This window comes from Bufo gargarizans, chromosome 3, assembly GCF_014858855.1.
Source record: "Bufo gargarizans isolate SCDJY-AF-19 chromosome 3, ASM1485885v1, whole genome shotgun sequence".
Classification (NCBI taxonomy): domain Eukaryota; kingdom Metazoa; phylum Chordata; class Amphibia; order Anura; family Bufonidae; genus Bufo; species Bufo gargarizans.
Window position 1 is genome coordinate 454,975,288 of NC_058082.1, and position 19,402 is coordinate 454,994,689.

Consider the following 19,402-nt stretch of genomic DNA (forward strand, 5'->3'; position numbering starts at 1 on the left):
TCAGCATTTTACAGCACGTACGATCGTGCTGTAAAACGCCCGACGCCCCAAGAAGTACAGGAGCATCTTTGGGGCGTCTTGTCGCGCGTTGCTGTACATAGACTTCATAGACTTGTCGCGCATACAATCGCGCATAAAGAGCGCTCCATCCCGAATGCTCAGGTATGAACGCAGCCTTAGGCTACTTTCACATCTGTGCATTGTTAACCCCTTAAGGACCGGGCTCATTTTCACCTTAAGGACCAGGCCATTTTTTGCAAATCTGACCAGTGTCACTTTATGTGTGAATAACTTTAAAACGCTTTGAATTATCCAGGCCATTCTGAGATTGTTTTTTCGTCACATATTGTACTTCGTGACACTGGTAAAATGGAATTTTATAAAAAATTTATAAAAAAATTTATAAAAAAAAATATTTGACAAAAATTCGGAAAAATGTGCTCATTCCAAGTTTCAATTTCTCTACTTCTATAATACATATTAATACCTACAAAAATAGTTATTACTTTACATTTCCCATATGTCTACTTCATGTTAGGATCATTTTGGGAATGACATTTTATTTTTGGGGGACGTTACAAGGCTTAGAAGTTTAGAAGTAAATCTTGAAATTTAAAGGACCAGTTCAGGTCTGAAGTCACTTTGTGAAGCTTACATGATAGAAACCACCCAAAAATTACCCCATTCTAGAAACTACACCCCTCGACTTTTTTTTTTTTTTACACCATGTCCCATTTGAAGCCCCACTGATGCACCCCTAGAGTAGAAACTCCATAAAAGTGACCCCATCTAAGAAACTACACCCCTCAAGGTATTCAATACTTATTTTACAAACGTTGTTAACCCTTTAGGTGTTCCACAAGAATTAATGGAAAATAGAGATACAGTTTCAAAATGTAACTTTTTGGGCAGATTTTCCATTTTAATGTTTTTTTTTCCAGTTACAAAGCAAGGGTTAACAGCCAAACAAAGCTCAATATTTATGGCCCTGATTCTGTAGTTTACAGAAACACCCCATATGTGGTTGTAAACTGCTGTACGGGCACACGGCAGGGCGCAGAAAGAAAGGAATGCCATACGGTTTTTGGAAGGCAGATTTTGCTAGACTGTTTTTTTTTGACACCATGTCCCATTTGAAGCCCCCCTAATGCACCCCTAGAGTAGAAACTCCCAAAAAGTTACCCTATTTTAGAAACTACGGGATAGGGTGGAAGTTTTGTTGGTACTAGTTTAGGGTACATATGATTTTTGGTTGCTCTATATTAACCCTTTTTGTGAGGCAAGGTAACAAAAAATAGCTGTTTTGGCACCGTTTTTTTTTGTTATTTACAACATTCATCTGACAGGTTAGATCATGTGTTTTTTTTATAGAGCAGGTTGTCACGGACACGGCGATACCTAATATGTATACTTTTTTTTATTTATGTCGATTTTACACAATGATTTCACTTTTGAAACAAAAAAAAAATCATGTTTTAGTGTTTCCATAGTCTAAGAGCCATAGTTTTTTCAGTTTTTGGGCGATTATCTTGGGTAGGGTATGATTTTTGTGGGATGAGATGGCGGTTTGACTGGCAATATTATGGGGTGCATATTACTTTTTGATCGCTTGCTATTACACTTTTTGTGATGTAAGGTGACAAAAAATAGTTTATTTAGCAGTTGTTGTTTTTTTTACAGTGTTCATCTGAGGGGTTAGGTCATGTGATATGTTTATAGAACTGGTCGATATGGACGCGACGATACCTAATATGTCTACATGTCTTTTCCCTATTTTTTTTACAATTTTTTTAACTTTATTTTTGGGCCTCTTAGGCCTCTGTACATGCTTAGCTTGGCGCTGCCATGGCAACCATCGAGTCCCCGCCACAGCATATGAGGGGTTAATCCATCGGCATCCTCGTCAAAATGTGATTTATGTACGTGTAATCCCAGATGTGCAGTATATTAGAGTTTTTTTTCACCCTAACCAAAAAGCTGTATTTCTGTCCTAATTGTGACAGTCACTTATGCTTGTCTAATCCCAGATGTGCAGTATATTAGAGGGTTTTTTCACCCTAACCAAAAAGCTGTATTTCTGTCCTAAATGTGACAGTCACTTATAATTGTCTAATCTCAGATGTGCGGTATATTAGAGAGTTTTTTCACCCCAGTATGCCAAAGCTGTATTCCTGGACTTGCAGCTAGCCTATGCTGGTGCACTATCGTTGCATAAAATGGCTGCCGATCATGTATTGATATTGACTAACTGAAGAAAAAAAAGTTCGTTTTCAGCAGTAGTTGGCTCAGGGCAGGCTTAAAAAAATTGTGCACTGCACCCACAAAACACTTTTTCTGTAGATCGCTGAGTACATAAACCAGTTCTTGATAAGATCGCTCCCTGATCTCTCCCTCACAGCAGCTGCAGCCTCTCCCTACACTAATCCAAGCAGAGTGACGGGCGGCGCTACGTGACTCCAGCTTAAATAGAGGCTGGGTCACATGCTGCAGTTGGCCAATCACAGCCATGCCAATAGTAGGCATGACTGCGATGGCCTTTTGGGGCAAGTAGTAGGACGCTTGTTGATTGGCGCCATAAAAATCACCAAACCCGAACTTTTACGTAAATGTTCGGGTTCAGGTGCCGAAAACCCTAAAGTTTTATGACCAATTTGTGCAGAAATCCATATAATTTCAAAGGGTTCACATACTTTTTCTTGCAACTGTAAGTCTAGCAGAAAAATTGGAGCAAGGAATAGGGAGATCTCTGGATCCATGTGAGGTACAGGGCTGGTTCTAGCTTTGTTTGAAAGAAATAGTCAAGACCTCAGATTTGCTGCTGTGTGTGCAGCAGGACTGCAGGAGGATTAGTTCCATTTATTTACTAGAACTGATCATGTTTTCCAACTGAAAAAAGTAGCAAAATTATTAAACCATTTCACAGTGCAAACAAAAATATGTGTTACATTTTTCCATTGCATGTGATCAATCTAATGGAAACCTTATTCTCCTCCATGAGGTATGGATTGTCATTGGATTTTATGTGGATTTGGCAGATCCACCATGTGTAAACTGGGCCTAATACCCAATTCATACAGTCAGTGTCTGGTCAGTGTTTTCCATAAGTGTTTTTGAGCTAAAACTAGGTGCAGCTTTCAACTAAGAGCAGGTGTAAATTTTTCCATTATACCTTATCTCTGTGGAGGCTCCAATCCTGGTTTTAGCTCACAATCACTGATGGAAATCACTGACACTGATCAAATCACTGACATGTGAAGAAGGCCTAAGTGTGCATTTTTTTATCTGAAGGCGAACCATAGCGTTCACAGCTGCATAGTCTGTTATCTCTGGGTTTGCCATGCACTGCTCACTACTAGAGCGTTGGTAAACCACTGGGCTGAGGAGCCAGGTATTTACCCATCAACTTTCCTAGACCTCCAGGGAATAACCCATTAATCCCTTTACTACACTAGACCACTAGGGAAATATGATCTATTGTATATGACATCATATGACCATGGGGGGGGGGGGGGGTCATTTATGAAGCTTAAATATGCCTATATTAGGCGTATTTCAGGTGCAGATTGCAGTGCAAAGGTTAGTTGCGCTGCAATCTGCAACTTTCCCATGCTAACGTTAGGTCTAAAAAAGTAAGCGTGGCGTAGAAGGGGACGGCCAGCAGACCCATCTCATTTACCATTTTCTAAGCCTGTTTCAGGTGTAGAAAAAGGTCCAAATGTAAGACAGCTCGAAAGCTGTTTTACATTTAGAAGCGGCGGTGGATCCCTAAAGTGGAGAGGTCGGTCTTAATAAATTACCCCCATAGTGATTTGTTTCTAAGAAGATAATTGTGTTGGGATTTTTGCAGATTTGTTAAGTGGCTGTCTGGCATTAATTCAGTACAGAGATTACTGAAAGTATGCCTGTAACATTTGGAGATGAAGTCCAACTGAATTACAGATGTGAACTGTAATCCATTTTTATGACCCTGACATCAACTGATTATGTAAACTAAATTCAATATTATTTTTTAAAGGGAGCCTATCACATTAACCCCTTAAGGACTCAGCCCTATTTTACCTTAAGGACTTGGCCATTTTTTGCAAATCTGACCAGTGTCACTTAAAGTGCTGATAACTTTAAAACGCTTTGACTTATCCAGGCCATTCTGAGATAGTTTTTTCGTCACTTGTACTTCATGACACTGGTAAAATGAAGTAAAAAAAAAAATCTTTTTTATTTATAAAAAAATACCAAATTTACCCCAAAAATTAAAAAATTGCAAATTTCCAAGTTTCAATTTCTCTACTTTTATAAAACATAATAATACCTCCAAAATAGTTATTACTTTACATTCCCCATATGTCTACTTCATGTTTGGATCATTTTGGGGATGATATTTTATTTTTTTGGGGATGTTACAAGGCTTAGAAGTTTAGAAGCAAATCTTGAAATTTTTCAGAAATTTTCAAAAACCCAATTTTTAGGGACCAGTTCAGGTCTGAAGTCACTTTGTGAGGCTTACATAATAGAAACCACTCAAAAATGACCCCATTCTAGAAACTATACCCCTCAAGGTATTCAAAACTGATTTTACAAACATCGTTAACCCTTTAGGTGTTCCACAAGAATTAATGGAAAATAGAGATATAATTTCAATAATTTTTTTCCAGTTACAAAGCAAGGGTTAACTGCCAAATCAAACTCAATATTTATGGCCCTGATTCTGTAGTTTACAGAAAAACCCCATATGTGGTCGTAAACCGCTGTACGGGCACACGGCAGGGCGCAGAAGGAAAGAAATGCCATACGGTTTTTGGAAGGCAGGTTTTGCTGGACTGTTTTTTTTTTACACCATGTCCCATTTGAAGCTTCCCTGATGCACCCCTAGAGTGGAAACTCCATAAAAAGTGACCCTATCTAAGAAACTACACCCCTCAAGGTATTCAAAACTGATTTTACAAACGTCGTTAACCCTTTAGGTGTTCCACAAGAATTAATGGAAAATAGAGATACAATTTCAAAATTTCACTTTTTTGGCAGATTTTCCATTTTAATAATTTTTTTCCAGTTACAAAGCAAGGGTTAACAGCCAAACCAAACTCAATATTTATGGCCCTGATTCTGTAGTTTACAGAAACACCCCATATGTGGTCGTAAACCGCTGTACGGGCACACGGTAGGGCGCAGAACTAAAGGAATGCCATACCTTTTTTGGAAGGCAGATTTTGCTGGACTGTTTTTTTTTTTACACCATGTCCCATTTTAAGCCCCCCTGATGCACCCCTAGAGTAGAAACTCCAAAAAAGTGACCCCATTTTAGAAACTACGGGATAGGGTGGCAGTTTTGTTGGTACTAGTTTAGGGTACATATGATTTTTGGTTGCTCTATATTACACTTTTAGTGAGGCAAAGTAACAAGAAATAGCTGTTTTGGTACAGTTTTTATTTTTTGTTATTTACAACATTCATCTGACAGGTTAGATCATGTGATATTTTTATAGACCAGGTTGTCACGGATGCGGCGATACCTAATGTGTGTACTTTTTATTTTATTTATGTAAGTTTTACACAATTATTTATTTTTTTAAACAAAAAATATCATGTTTTAATGTTTCCATAGTCTGAGCCATAATTTCTTCAGTTTTTGGGCGATTATCTTGGGTAGGGTATGATTTTTGCGGGATGAGATGACGGTTTTATTGGCACTATTTTGGGGTGTGTGTGACTTTTTGACCACTTGCTATTACACTTTTTGTGATGTAAGGTGACAAATAATGGCTTTTTTAACACCGTTTTAATTTTTATTTTTTTACGGTATTCACCTGAAGCGTTAGGTCATGTGATATTTTTATAGAGCAAGTTATTACGGATGCTGCGATACCTAATATGTATACTTTTATTTTATTTATGTAAGTTTTACACAATGATTTCATTTTTGAAGCAAAAAAAAAATCATGTTTTAGTGTTTCCATAGTCTGAGAGCCATAATTTTTTCAGTTTTTGGGCGATTACTTTGGGTAGGGTATGAGTGGTTAGGTCATGTGATACTTTTATAGAGCCGGTCGATACGGACGCGGCGATACCTAATATGTATACTTTTATGTAAGTTTTACACAATAATATCATTTTTGAAACAAAAAAAAAATCAAAAATCATGTTTTAGTGTCTCCATATTCTGAGAGCCATAGTTTTTTCAGTTTTTGGGCAATTATCTTAGGTAGGGTCTCATTTTTTTGCGGGATGAGATGACGGTTTGATTTGCACTATTTTGGGGTGCATATGACTTTTTGATCGCTTGCTATTACACTTTTTGTGATGTAAGGTGACAAAAAATGGTTTATTTAGCAGTTTAAATTTTTTATTTTTTACGGTGTTTATCTGAGGGGTTAGGTCATGTGATATTTTTATAAAGATATGGACACGGCGATACCTAATATGTATACTTTTTTTTAATGTAAGTTTTACACAATAATGTCATTTTTGAAACAAAAAAATGATGTTTTAGTGTCTCCATATTCTGAGCCATATTTTTTATTTTATTTTTTTGGGCGATTGTCTCAGGTAGGGGCTCATTTTTTGCGGGATGAGGTGATGGTTAAATTGGTACTATTTTGGTGGGCAAACGCCTTTTTGATCGCTTGTTGTTGTACTTTTTGTGATGTAAGGTGACAAAAAATGGTTTATTTAGCACAGTTTTTATTTTTTACGGTGTTCATCTGAGGGGTTAGGTCATGTGATATATTTATAGAGCCGGTCGATACGGACGCGGCGATACCTAATATGTATACTTTTATGTAAAAAAAAATTAACTTTATTTGGGGAAAATGACGTTTTTGTTTATTTTTACTTGAAACTTTTAATTTTTTGGGGGGAAACTTTATTTTTTCAACTTTTTTTCACTTTATTTTTTGTCCCACTTTGGGACTTGAACTTTGGGGGGTATATTCCTTTACAATGCATTCCAATACTTCTGTATTGGAATGCATTGGCTGTATGAGTAATACTGTGTGTATTACTTATACAGCTTCCGGAGCCTGTGAGATCCAGGGGGCTGGATCTCACAGGCCCATCACCGGAAGGCAGCGTGATGCCTTCCTTAGACATTGCACTGCCTTCCATGCCATCGGGTCCCCCCTACAGCCGCATGGTGACCCGATGGCACCGCCGCCCACTGCCCGCCGGATAAGGTAAAAGCCGCAAACCGCAGGTCTGAATTGACCTGCGGTTTGCGGCGATCGCCGTCACGGGGGGTCCTGTTGTGACAGGATGCCCGCTGAATGATTTCAGCGGACCTCCTGTTGCGATTAACCCCCGCCACGCCGCAATCGCGATTTAAAGTTAGGACGTACCGGTACGCCCTGAGTCCTTAAGGACTCTGGAAACAGGGCGTACCGGTACGCCCTAAGTCCTTAAGGGGTTAAACATGGTGTCTTATATGAAGGCAGTTTGTTATAGAGCAGGAGGAGCTGAGCAGATTGATATATAGTTTTCTGGGAAGAGATTCAGTACTTTAATACTATAGTATTTTATTCATGTAAATTCCTGCTTATTCTGGGCTTTGAAGTCCAGAATGTCCTATCACTGACTGACAGCCTTCCCTCTATGACTGTGTATACAGAGATAGCTGTCAATCACTGATAGGACCACCTCCTTGACTTCTAAGACCAGAATAAGCAAGAATATACATGAATAAAGTGCAAGTTATACAGATTCTTAAGGTGCGAGGAGCAAACATACACATAAATTTAAAGAACTAAGTAGATTTTCTAGGACTTATAATATTGATGGCCTGTCCTTAGGCTAAGGCATCAATATCAGATTGGTGGGGGTCTGACATCCAGCACTCCCAATGATTAGTTGTTTAAAGAGACCTCAATGCTCCATTCAGCACCACATCCCATTCATTGTTTACCAGACACAGCTCAGAACTTTAGTGATTGCTATGCCTGGTACTGCAGCTTAAGTAAATGGGACTGAGTTTCAATACCAGGCCCAACCACTACAATATGTATGAAGATGTGCCTGGTAAAGTTTGAAGAGGATTTAGGGCTTGCTAAAGCACTGAAGCCTCATTGATCAACTTTGAGTTGATCATAATCAAGCTTTGATGATTGCTCAGGAGATCGAGCTGTCAGAGAGCTTGTCTGACGGATTTAAGCTGCAGAAGGCTTTAAGCCTTCTGCAGCTTGCTGTATACTGTTATACTTAGAACCTGCACTAGCAAACTGGTTGCAGATTTTTTATAAAATCCAGTTACAAAAATATATTTTTTTGCCCAAAATAAACGGTCTTCCGCAAAAGAGTCCTTCAAAAGGTGCCCATAGCCAGTGGCGTGCCCAGGAATGGGGGCGGTCCGCCCCGGGTCCCGGCTCTGACAGGGGTGCCACTGCCAGGCCCAGAAGCAATGAGCGCTTCCATCAATACAGATGGAAGCACTCATTGCTGAAGCGCTGACACCCACATACTGCGGCGGGGCACGGGAGTGGAGCGCAAAGTTCCCTGCCCTGCCGCCAATCACCGCCATGGGCTTCAGGCCTAGTAGGCCTGAGGCCTATGTGGTAGTGAAATACCGGCGCAGGCGCGCGTGATGACGTCATTGCGCACCTGTGCCAGGACTCAGCAGCACAGTGCCGGGACTCTGCGAGCAAGCGCAGGTAAGTATTTAACTTTTATTTATTTTTTATGTGCCAACTTTGGGGGACATGAGGGGGTGCACACAGGAGGTCATGTGGGGGGAAATATGGTGGGATACTGTGTGGGGGAAATTTATTTTATTTTATTTTATGTGCCGACTTTAGGGGACATGAGGGGGGTGCACACAGGAGGACATGTGGGGGGGGGGGGAATATGGTGGGATACTGTGTGGGGGCAAATTATTATGGAAGGGATTACTATGTGGGAGCAATAATTATGGGAGGGATTACTATGTGGGGGGAAATTACTATATGGGCAATGTGGGGGAAACTACTGTGTGGGGGACTCTACTATATGGGGGCAGTGTGGTGGACACTACCATATGGGGGCAGTGTGGGGGAATTTACTGTGTGGGGGAATTTACTGTGTGGGGGACACTACTGTATCAGGCAGTGTGGAGGACACTACTGTGTGGGGGCAGTGAGGGGGAAATTACTGTGTGGGGGACACTACTGTGTGGGGGCAGTGTGGGGAAATTACTGTGGGGGCAGTGTGAGGGAAACTACTGTATGGGGGCAGTGTGGGGGACAGTACTGTATGGGGGCAGTGTGGGGTACATTAGTATATGGGGTAGTGTGGGGGAAATTACTGTATGGGGCAGTGTTCGGGAAATTGCAGAGTGGGGGAAAACTACTGTATTACTATATGGGCAATGTGGGGGAAACTACTGTGTGGGTGACTCTACTATATGGGGGCAGTGTGGTGGACACTACCATATGGGGGCAGTGTGGGGGACACTACTGTGTGGGGGCAGTGTGGGGGAAATTACTGTGTGGGGGACACTACTGTGTGGGGGCAGTGTGGGGAAATTACTGTGGGGGCAGTGTGAGGGAAACTACTGTATGAGGACAGTGTGGGGGACAGTACTGTATGGGGCAGTGTGGGGTACATTAGTGTATGGGGTAGTGTGGGGGAAATTACTGTATGGGGCAGTGTTCGGGAAATTGCAGTGTGGGGGAAAACTACTGTATGGGGGCAGTGTGAGGCAAATTTACTGTATGAGGGCAGTGTGGGGCAAATTACTATATTGGGCAGTGTGGGGCAAATTACTGTATGGGGGCTGTGTGGGGGAAATTTCTATATGGGGCAGCATGGGGGGGCCTTGCTATTGGGGACGCACTGTAGGGGCCATTCTATTATTTCTGGGGACACTATACAGGGATTATTTCCTGGAGCACAATATAGGGTGTTATTATTAGTGGGGGCATTCCAGGGGACATTTAACTGCTGTAGACACTATAGGGACATTTGGGGTAACTTATTAAACTGGTGTAAGTGGAACTGGCTTAGTTGCCCATAGCAACCAATCAGATTCCACCTTTCATATTTGACAGCTCTTTTGGAAATCTAGTTCTCCTTTACACTAGTATTGGGGGTGGCAGCAGGATGACACTGTGGGGACACCCGGATGGGGAGGTTGATGGAAAAATTGAGAAACCTAACGCGTCTGTGTTACAAAATCTGTAGAGATGAGATGCAGCTGAAAGAATTTGTCATGGCGGTCTAACGGAGGAGAAGAGGAAAGAGAAGGTCTACATGACGGGAGATGTCCCTGGATGTAAGAGCTATGTGGTCAAGTATTAGGGAAAGTTTTATGTATATCTTTTCTTCTTGGAAGTGCCATTTCATTGTGTACCACAGATTTTATATCAGCCAGACATTTCATAGCTATTCTGTACAGTGTCTAACTGGGGTTCCTGCGGCCTACCAGAGGAAATTATTCTTGGTGTTCAACCCCCATCATCAAATAAAGTCTAGTAGGTTTTGATTCAAGAAATAAACCCTAATGGCAAGTTATTGGTTCCAAAGACAGCTCCAAATGTTTTATTTTCTCCTAGACCTTTGGGGCCCACTATGGTATGAGAGCCTGGACCCACGAGAGGATCCTTTGGTACTCTGGTGGACCATTCCAATGCCGATTCTGCAGTATATATCTTTCCTAAACTAAATTGATCACAAAAGTCATTACAGATTGCAGTGAAGTAGATGTGATTACCTTTTATAGCTATACAGTGAAATACTGTGATGTGTTTAGAACCTTAGTAAAAGTGTATGTAGAGACTTAAAATTTACCCTGTGTACCATCATGCTGGTGTTTTGGAATCTTTAGTGTCAAGTGTTGACTTAATTCTCAGTGTCTTGGATCTCTCATGTAGATTTTATGTATACTATTGGCAGTCAATACTTCCTTCATTCAGTTTTATCACATTTACAATAATACTTTTTGGGGGCCTCTTCCTGCAGAACCAGAACTGTACCTTCCACTCATTGGGAGGTTTGAAATATGGATGGATGGTATTCATATGTCTCTTTTCTATTTCTAGTGGGTGGCAAATATCCAAAATATTTGAGTATGAGTATTTGAAGGCAATGCACATGTTTGTTCTTACATGAAAATGTTCCTGTCCAGAAAAATTGGTGAAGTTGTATTAATAAAAGCCAAGACATTTTGAAATTGACAATGTTTTGTTTGAAAAAAGGACAGATTCAATAAATGGATATGTTTTAGATAATTCATTGTCAGATGCAGTTTGTAAGATGATTACAACAGATTAGTGAACTTATTAATCCCTTAGTGACCAACAAAACACAATTTTATGGTGGTCACTTAGGGGTTTTAGGCTAGGCCGGTGCCATTTTACGGTGGCCTAGTATAAACGCTGCGCAGGTCTCCCATGCAGTAAAGAGCAGGAGCTTGGCTCTCTCTTGAAGGCCAGTCTCCTGCTCTAACATCCCAGGTTGGCAGAATCACTGATCTGTTTAACCCTTAGATACGGCGGCCAATAATCTAAGTGGTTTCAGATTGAGGGGTTTCCTCTGTCAGCCATAGGCACTACAGAGAAAATGAATAAAACTAAAAAAATATGTATTTGATATTCCTGTACATCATACGTTATCATGATATTTATGCCGCAAAGTGAATGTCACAAAATTTACAAATGTAAAAATACAGTGACAATATTGCTGTTTTTTCAATCCCCTGTCCACAGAAAAAGTTAATAAACGTTACAGTATTATGTACCTAACTTGTCCAGCAAAAAACAAGCCCTCGGCTATATCAGCTTCATAACTTTGTTTTCCTAAGTCGCCAGGAGTTCTTATGTAGTTTTCAGATTTCAGTACTTTGGGGGAGATTTAACAAAACTGGTGTAAAATGAAACTGGCTTAGTTGCACAGAGCAATCAGATTCCAATTTTCTGAAATATGAAAGGTGGAATCTGATTAGTTGCTAGGGCCAACTAAGCCAGTTTTATTTTACACCAGTTTTGATAAATCTACTTCTTTAAGAGAATAATATGCAAATCACATTTCCTTCTGTATTCTGTGAAACTGTGAATTACCCAAAAGGCAAATTAGACTTTTTTTTGGGAGAAGCTTACCTTGAGAGAAAACTTTCCAGTGACCTTGTCTTGTCTTCCCTTTTACATGTAATCCCATCCCTCTTCTGCTTCTCCATCTCTTTAATTCTGGATTGGAATGTATCGACAATGTCAAAGACTGACTTCATCGCAATAGGCACTTCGTAATATTGCTGTATGGTAAAAAAAGAACAAATAAAAACCAATATAAATTTGTATGCCAGGAACTTCACAATTTTATTACCATGGTTATGACCATGAATAAAGATGATCAGATTAACCCGAAACCTGTAGGTAAGTATGTTGCTATGTACTGTAGTGGATTATTTGCTGAAGTTTCTGTCTTTTGAAGGAATTACAAGTGGTGAAGCTGACACCATATTGATTCCGAGCATTGTTGAACAGAACCTTGAGTGAGTACAAAGTGATGAACTCCTTCCCCTACATTTAATGTGGCCTTGCAGGTATATTGTGGACAATTTTATTTATAAATTTGAAATTAAATATGAAATTAGAATTATCAGAACATAGGCGATAGCAGAGGTTGGGGCATAATCATTTAAGTATTATTAGCTACAGGTAACATTTATTTCATGGTTGACCTACACCTTCAAAATTTGTGTAGTCAAATCTTCTCTACAGCTACTTTAATTATTCCAAAAACTGCTGCTCAAAAGTGGTATTGCATACTTCTACCATTCATATTGTTACAATGCTGCTACTCTGCTAACCTGTCCTGGCTGCATGTGCCGACCTCCCGCTCCCTTCTCCTTGGGGGTTCCGGACGCCGAGTCTGTTCTCTCCCTTTATGCAGGCTGTAGCCCATCCTCCACTGTCCACGCGTGTTGCCCCTCCGGTCCCTTACAGAACCAGCCCACTTGCTCCCTAATTCCCCCAAGCCAATGGCTGACCACATTGGGGTACTTTAGGCACCTCTTCTGTGGGAAGGTGCCTGAACAATTGGTTTCCTAGAGTGCCTGTACCCTGCTAAGGTGTCTGCTCTGTTGTCTGCCTGTGTATCGACTTTCTTCCTATTTCCTGGTTTTTGACTCTGCCAGATCTGTGCTTGACTCCATATTGACCTTTCGCTGCCTGCTCTGACCTCGGACCACTTACCATGCTGCACTTACTCTGTCCATCCTAACCTCAGACTGTCCCTGACTACTATTCTTTGCCTGAACTCTCAGTGCTCTGAACTGATGTCTCTGAGCCCCATTGGTGGGCATGAGCTGTCAATCATACAGAAACTACTCCAGGAGGTAGTGGCCTGGTGGTTCCCTGCAGAAAAGTCTAGATCCCTGCACAAGGCTTAAAGGGTAAAAACCAGGGGTTTGCCAGAATAATGCCCTTAGAAGTAGGCCAAAGCCAAATCTGATTTTTAACCCAGTGTTTCCACACCCACTTCCATACACTGGTATTTATTTATATGAGCCCCTCTTTGGCCTTCTATCAGCTTCTGGCAAGAATGCTAATATAAAAAGTATTCTTGTAAGGATAAACGAAAATGGAAAATGGAGTCGCTACTTGTCTCATAGTTGGTATTAACTGGAAGCATTCGGTAAAGACAGACTACTAGAGTGAGTTATTTGGCAGAGGTACTAATGTACAGTATGCTGAACATTACTGCCGGTTAAAAGAGAATAGAGAGGCTTTCATCTAACAGTCATCCCATTATCTCTTTTGCTATGGCTGCTCTATGCCTGCAGAGATTAGTGCAGAAAAAGGAAGTGCTGACTAGGATTAGTATATCACTGGATGAACACATTTGAGTTTTTCCCAGAGCAGTAGAGAACAGAACTTACCTCCCCCTGTCGTTCTGTAGTAAAGTTGGGGACAGATAAATTACTACTAAGTCACCTCAGATAGACTCTAAAGTCCACCATACACATGAATATTGTCAGTCAAACCTATATTTTTTTAGGGGAGACTGGCCAACAATCTAATGGAGGACGCCCCTCCAACAGATGAAGTCATGGCAGAAATGGATCAGCCACATTGATTTCAACACCAGTTCTTTTGTTATTCTGGGAGATAAACTGTTACCAGAGGCGTCTCGCAGCACCTTTCTCCTCTCTATCCATTACCAAGACATACATGTGTAGGGGTTCAGGAGAAATTGCTGTTGGCTAACAGCTATTGAAGGCAGTGGCGTACCGCCAATATAGGCAGACCACACCGTTGCTATGGGGCCCGTGGCACAGGGGTGCCCGGAGCGCATGGAAGGCCCCGCCCCCTATGTCTACTCTGCTGCACAGACAGTTCTCCCTCCTACCCTCCCCTCTTCCTGCATCGGGACTCAGCACAATGGCTCTTCCTACTTCCAGTCAACAGCATCGGTAACTGAGGCAACAACAAGACCCCGGCTGTGGAGACTTATGAAGCTATGGAGCAGGCAGGTAAGTGCGCCAGGTATGTGGACGGGAGCAGACGGTGTATGGAGCCATCTCCCGCGCCTCTGCTGCAGAATCTGCTCTCCGCCGCTCCCGCTGTGGAACTTTTCTGTGTGCGGACATGCTGACTTCAGCCTGGATGGCTACCTGCACTTCCCTACTTGTCCCTTCTTCTGTGCGGGTTCCTTCAGGTCACGTCTCCTCCTCCCAGCAGGGCTGGTCTCCTGCTCAGGTGCTCGTGCAGCCCCCTGGACACATTGCAATGCAAGGGCAAGGATTAATGTGGCAAGTGCCCACTGCAAGGGCAAGGATGGGGCAGGTGCACACAGTAAGGGCAAGGATGGGACAGGTGCCCACAGCAAGAGCAAGGATGGGGCAGGTGCCCACTGCAAGGGCAAGGACTAATATGGCAGGTGCCTACTACTAGGGCAAGGAGCTACAATTCCTTTGTGGGGGCAAATTACTGTATGGGGGAAACTACTGTGTTGGGGCAGTGTGAGGGAAATTACTATATGGGGGAAGTGTGGTGGAAATTACTATTTGGGGGAAATTAACAAACGCCCCCTTCCCCCCCATCGCCGGATCCGCATGACAGGGAGATTCAACGGCAGCCATGGGGGCATCAGGAGCGACGCGGGTGTCGGGGAGCGGAGTAAGTACTACCTGTATCCAGTGCCTGGGCATTTTGGGGGGCATAATAGGGAGTGGGCAGGGGAGGAGCCAGGGCAGGTGGTGGGATGGGCCATGGGTGGGTAGTGGGCAGAGTTAGGGGGGCCCAATTCATATTCTTGCTATGGGGCCCAATGACTTCTATGTACGCCCCTGAATGAAGGTGTACTGGTAGTTTACACAATGGCTCCATGGGGGCTAGATACTGAATTAGGCTCCATTCAGACGTCTGCATGAATGGTCTGGATCTGTTTCTCATAATTCCGCATAATTCATTCAGCAGGACCTGCGCTGACGTCACTGCGCTCACCATGTGGTGAGCCCGATGACGTCAGTGCAGGTCCGTTTGCAGGTCCTGCAAGAAGAAGAAGAAAGAAGACGATAACGGCTGCGCGATCAAGTGGATTTCTTAACCCTCAATGGACATTTTACTTAGCATTCTGTATTATAGAATGCTATTATTTTCCATTATAACCATGTTATAATGGAAAATAATAAAGTAAATGGATCTTAATAGGGTCCCGGGGCTCATCCCTATTTATTAACATCATCTTCTTAGCAACCCTCCATGAAAATCGCATTGCATCTGCACTTGCTTGCGGATGCAATGCAATTTTCACGCAGCCCCATTCACTTCTATGGGGCCTGCGTTAAACTCATGCATGAATATAGAACATGCTGCAATTTTCACGCAATCCATGATGTATGAAAAACATTGCTCATGTACACAGCCCTATTGAAATGAATGGCTCAGGATTCAGTGCGGGTGCAATGCGTTCACGTCAAGCATTGCACCCGGGCGGAAAACTAGCCCGTGTGAAAGAGGCCTTAGGTATATGCTTTACAGCAACCACTCATTGACTTTTAGTTTTCTAGGCATGCTCTGTGCAGAGGACATTTTACAAGCAAGGAGTAGATAAGATTTGACAATCACCTATTGTAAATAGGGGATCTTCTGTTATCTTTTCATAGGTGATGTCTGTCCTTCTAATCCTCTAATGATAAGCAGATAACTACAGTAATGTCATCTGTGCAGACGAAGAAGTGGAACTTTTTATTAGTCTTAGTTGCAGGTGTGAAAACAGCAGGATTTAAGGATTTAATGTTTTTTTTAAAGATAGATAATGACATTGAAAATTAAAAATAACTTCGAATTGAATATAGGGACGCGGCGCACCTCTACTTAACTGCTTTATGCTAAGGTAGGGGGGTACTTTTTTGAGGTCAAAACCTAATAGGCTGGTTTACCTTATTTTTCTTATTTTCTTTGCAGATCCTCCTCGCGACTATTAGTGAGTCCGCTCAGGGTTCGGTTCAGATTTTGTAGTTTTTCTTATTTGTCTTGTTTAAGGGGCTTCTAAGGTCTCCACTGAAGGCAGACAAAGTTCTTTATAGAGTCTTTTTCAAAGCTCGCCCCGGCCAGTGGCGCAGCTTTTACTTTTGAATCTCGCTCATGCTCACAAAGTGAGCGGGTGACGTCACGAGCTTTGAAAAAGTCTCTATAAAGAACTTTGTCTGCCTTCAGTGGAGACCTCAGAAGCCCCTTGAACAAGACAAATAAGAAAAACTACAAAATCTGAACCGAACCCTGAGCGGACTCACTAATAGTCGCGAGGAGGATCTGCAAAGAAAATAAGGTAAACCAGTTAAGCTTAGACCTCAAAATAGTACCCCCCTACCATAGCATATAGCAGTTAAGTAGAGGTGCGCGGCGTCCCTATATTCAATTCGAAGTTGTTTTCTGTGTGTAACTACAGCGGAGGTACGGAGCTGTCTGGGACACTGCTGCATTATCGTAACAAAGTAGCGCCGATGGATTGTGGCGCTGCCACTTAGTAAATAGAAAATTAAAAATAGCCATCAAAATTCTTTAAAATATGTTTAACATAAAAACATTATTTAAACAATAGGTCATTTATTTATGACACATTCCCTTTAAGGCTACTTTCACACTAGCGTTTTTTGCGGATCCGTCATGGATCTGCAAAAAACGCTTCAGTTTCAATAATACAACCTCATGCATCCGTCATGAATGCGGTTGTATAATGTCTTCTATAGCCATGACGGATCCGTCTTGAACACCATTGAAAGTCAACGGGAGACGGATCCGTTTTCTATTGTGCTAGATTGTGTCAGAGAAAACAGATCCGTCCCCATTGACTTACATTGTGTGTCAGGACGGATCCGTTTGGCTCCGCTTCGTCAGGCGGACAGCAAAACGCTGCAGGCAACGTTTTTCGTGTCCGCCTCCAGAGCGGAATGGTGACTGAACGGAGGCAAACTGATGCATTCTGAGCGGATCCTTATCCATTCAGAATGCATTGGGGCTAAACTGATCCATTTTGGAGCCCTTCTGAGAGCCCTGAAAGGATCTCAAACGGAAAGCCAAAACGCCAGTGTGAAAGTAGCTTTAGATGGTAACCTGCATACAATACCTTTATAAGGTCCACTACTGAAACATATGTAGTAGCGTATATAATATCTTATGGGTTTATAGCCTGTTATTAGGATATATGGCATACTGTTTGTTGTGATTTACTTGGTTTGACCTTGTAAATAACAGTTTTGGCCTTTTGACAAGAATTTCCTGTTACCCACCAGTGCATTTTTATCTTTGCACACTGAGGAATTTTAAACAGAACGTCTTTTATTACAGACGTGGTATGCTACCTATGACATGGTACATGGAAGTTAAAATATCCAGATGTTGGCTACCGTACATTTGAATATGTCCTTAAAAATCAGTGTTCAATATACAAAATTTCAATAGATCCAGCGGATATACTAGAGGAGTATATTCACAATTTTTGGGGCAGAAATTTCAGCAAACTTTCCCACTTACCTGAACGGGTCTTAAAGAAACCCAAAGCCTTATACAAATGTACAGGGTGATTTTTTTCCATAAAATAAATGTCTGCAATGAATTTTTTCAAATGTGAACCTACCCCTAGGTGGACAAGTCCACAACTAATACAACTTCTGCTAATGATGTGACACAGTTATTAATATCCTAATAATCACAGAACTACAATATAAACAATAACACATAAACTTCTGCTTACCTTTACTCTCATATCCAAATCTGTCAGCACCATGAAGAAATCATTGTAGGTCATGCCATACTCTTTTCTTAATTCTGTAATTAGCTCACGGTCCAGCAAGTCATCATCTCCAATTACCTTCATTGGTTTTTCATTATCTACGACAATGCAAATAGAGCAATAATAAAACACTTCTTTCCTCAGATGATACAATTAACAACGATTCTTGTATACACTGCGTTTCTCTTGTTAGAGCAGTTTGAGTAGAGTTTGTCCTTCAGAGTTGACCTTCCTTCCATAACGGAGGACAGGTCAATCACACCAGCCATGAACTCTTTAGCTCACCCATAGTTGTTTCCCTGTTCCCTATGTACTTCCTTCAGAGTTTAACTGGTCCACCATGGCAGCAGAGGATTCTCCAGAGGACCTAGGTCCTGACACAATAATGGGCTTCTAATACAACATAGCAAAAATTCGAGCCAAAGAAAAGCAATTTGGAGAGGTTTTTAGAGTCAATCATGTGCCAGGAGGGTCTATTTCCTATGGTTTAATTAATAAATGACCTATTAGACAGTATTGATGATGCATCCAGCAAGTGCAGTACTAGCAAATTAATTTACAGGTTTTGTAAGGATGTGTCAGATTAGTCAAGACCTGGCAGAAGAACACCAGTCTTGATGTCTTTTGCGTGCTTTGTGTACCTAGTCAATGTCATATCAAGACCTGACTGTGCTTACTTTAAGGGAAAGCACTCATATGCTAAGTACTGTATTTTTCACTTTATAAGACGCACTTTTCCCAAATGTGCCAAAAATCATTGTGGCCAGCACATTGTTTATGTTAGCCTGGACCTTGAAGTGTGGAGCGCGTGGCAGCATTGAAGCGCGGGCAGCAGCATTGAAGCAGGGCGGCAGCCTTGAAGCAGTCAGTGAAGCTGAATACCGCCAGCCTGCCTGTTTTCCCTCCTTAGCCGAAGAGAAGGAAGTAGAGTTATTCTCCTTTTCCTCTGCTGCCCTGCATGGTCCGCTAATTGGCGGTGAGCGCCGGCAGGAGCTGCTGCTCCGACACCTCCACCAATCAGCTTACTCCCGCCCAGCCATGCACCGCTGCTAAAAGAAGAAAGCCAGTAAAGTGAATGACACTGGCTCTCAATGGACTGTCTACCGTAGTGTTTGGGTGAGTAAAAGCCAGGACATGAAGGGGAACATGAAAGGGAGCTCAGAGGCATTAAATGACTATAAACCCCCTCATGCAGTGCATGGTTGTA

General features: G+C 41.9%; 1 protein-coding gene across 1 annotated transcript in view; it reads right to left on the reverse strand.

Annotated features, from left to right (window-relative positions):
* The window catches only part of CCDC80 (coiled-coil domain containing 80), a 115,089-nt gene that overhangs the window by 35,165 nt on the left and 60,522 nt on the right, over positions 1-19,402 (reverse strand). Inside the window, exons 4-5 of the mRNA XM_044283585.1 lie at positions 18,157-18,293; positions 12,057-12,208 (exon numbers count right to left, since the gene is read on the reverse strand). Of these exons, the coding sequence (XP_044139520.1) occupies positions 12,057-12,208; positions 18,157-18,293 (289 nt within the window). The remainder of the gene's footprint in view (positions 1-12,056; positions 12,209-18,156; positions 18,294-19,402) is intronic.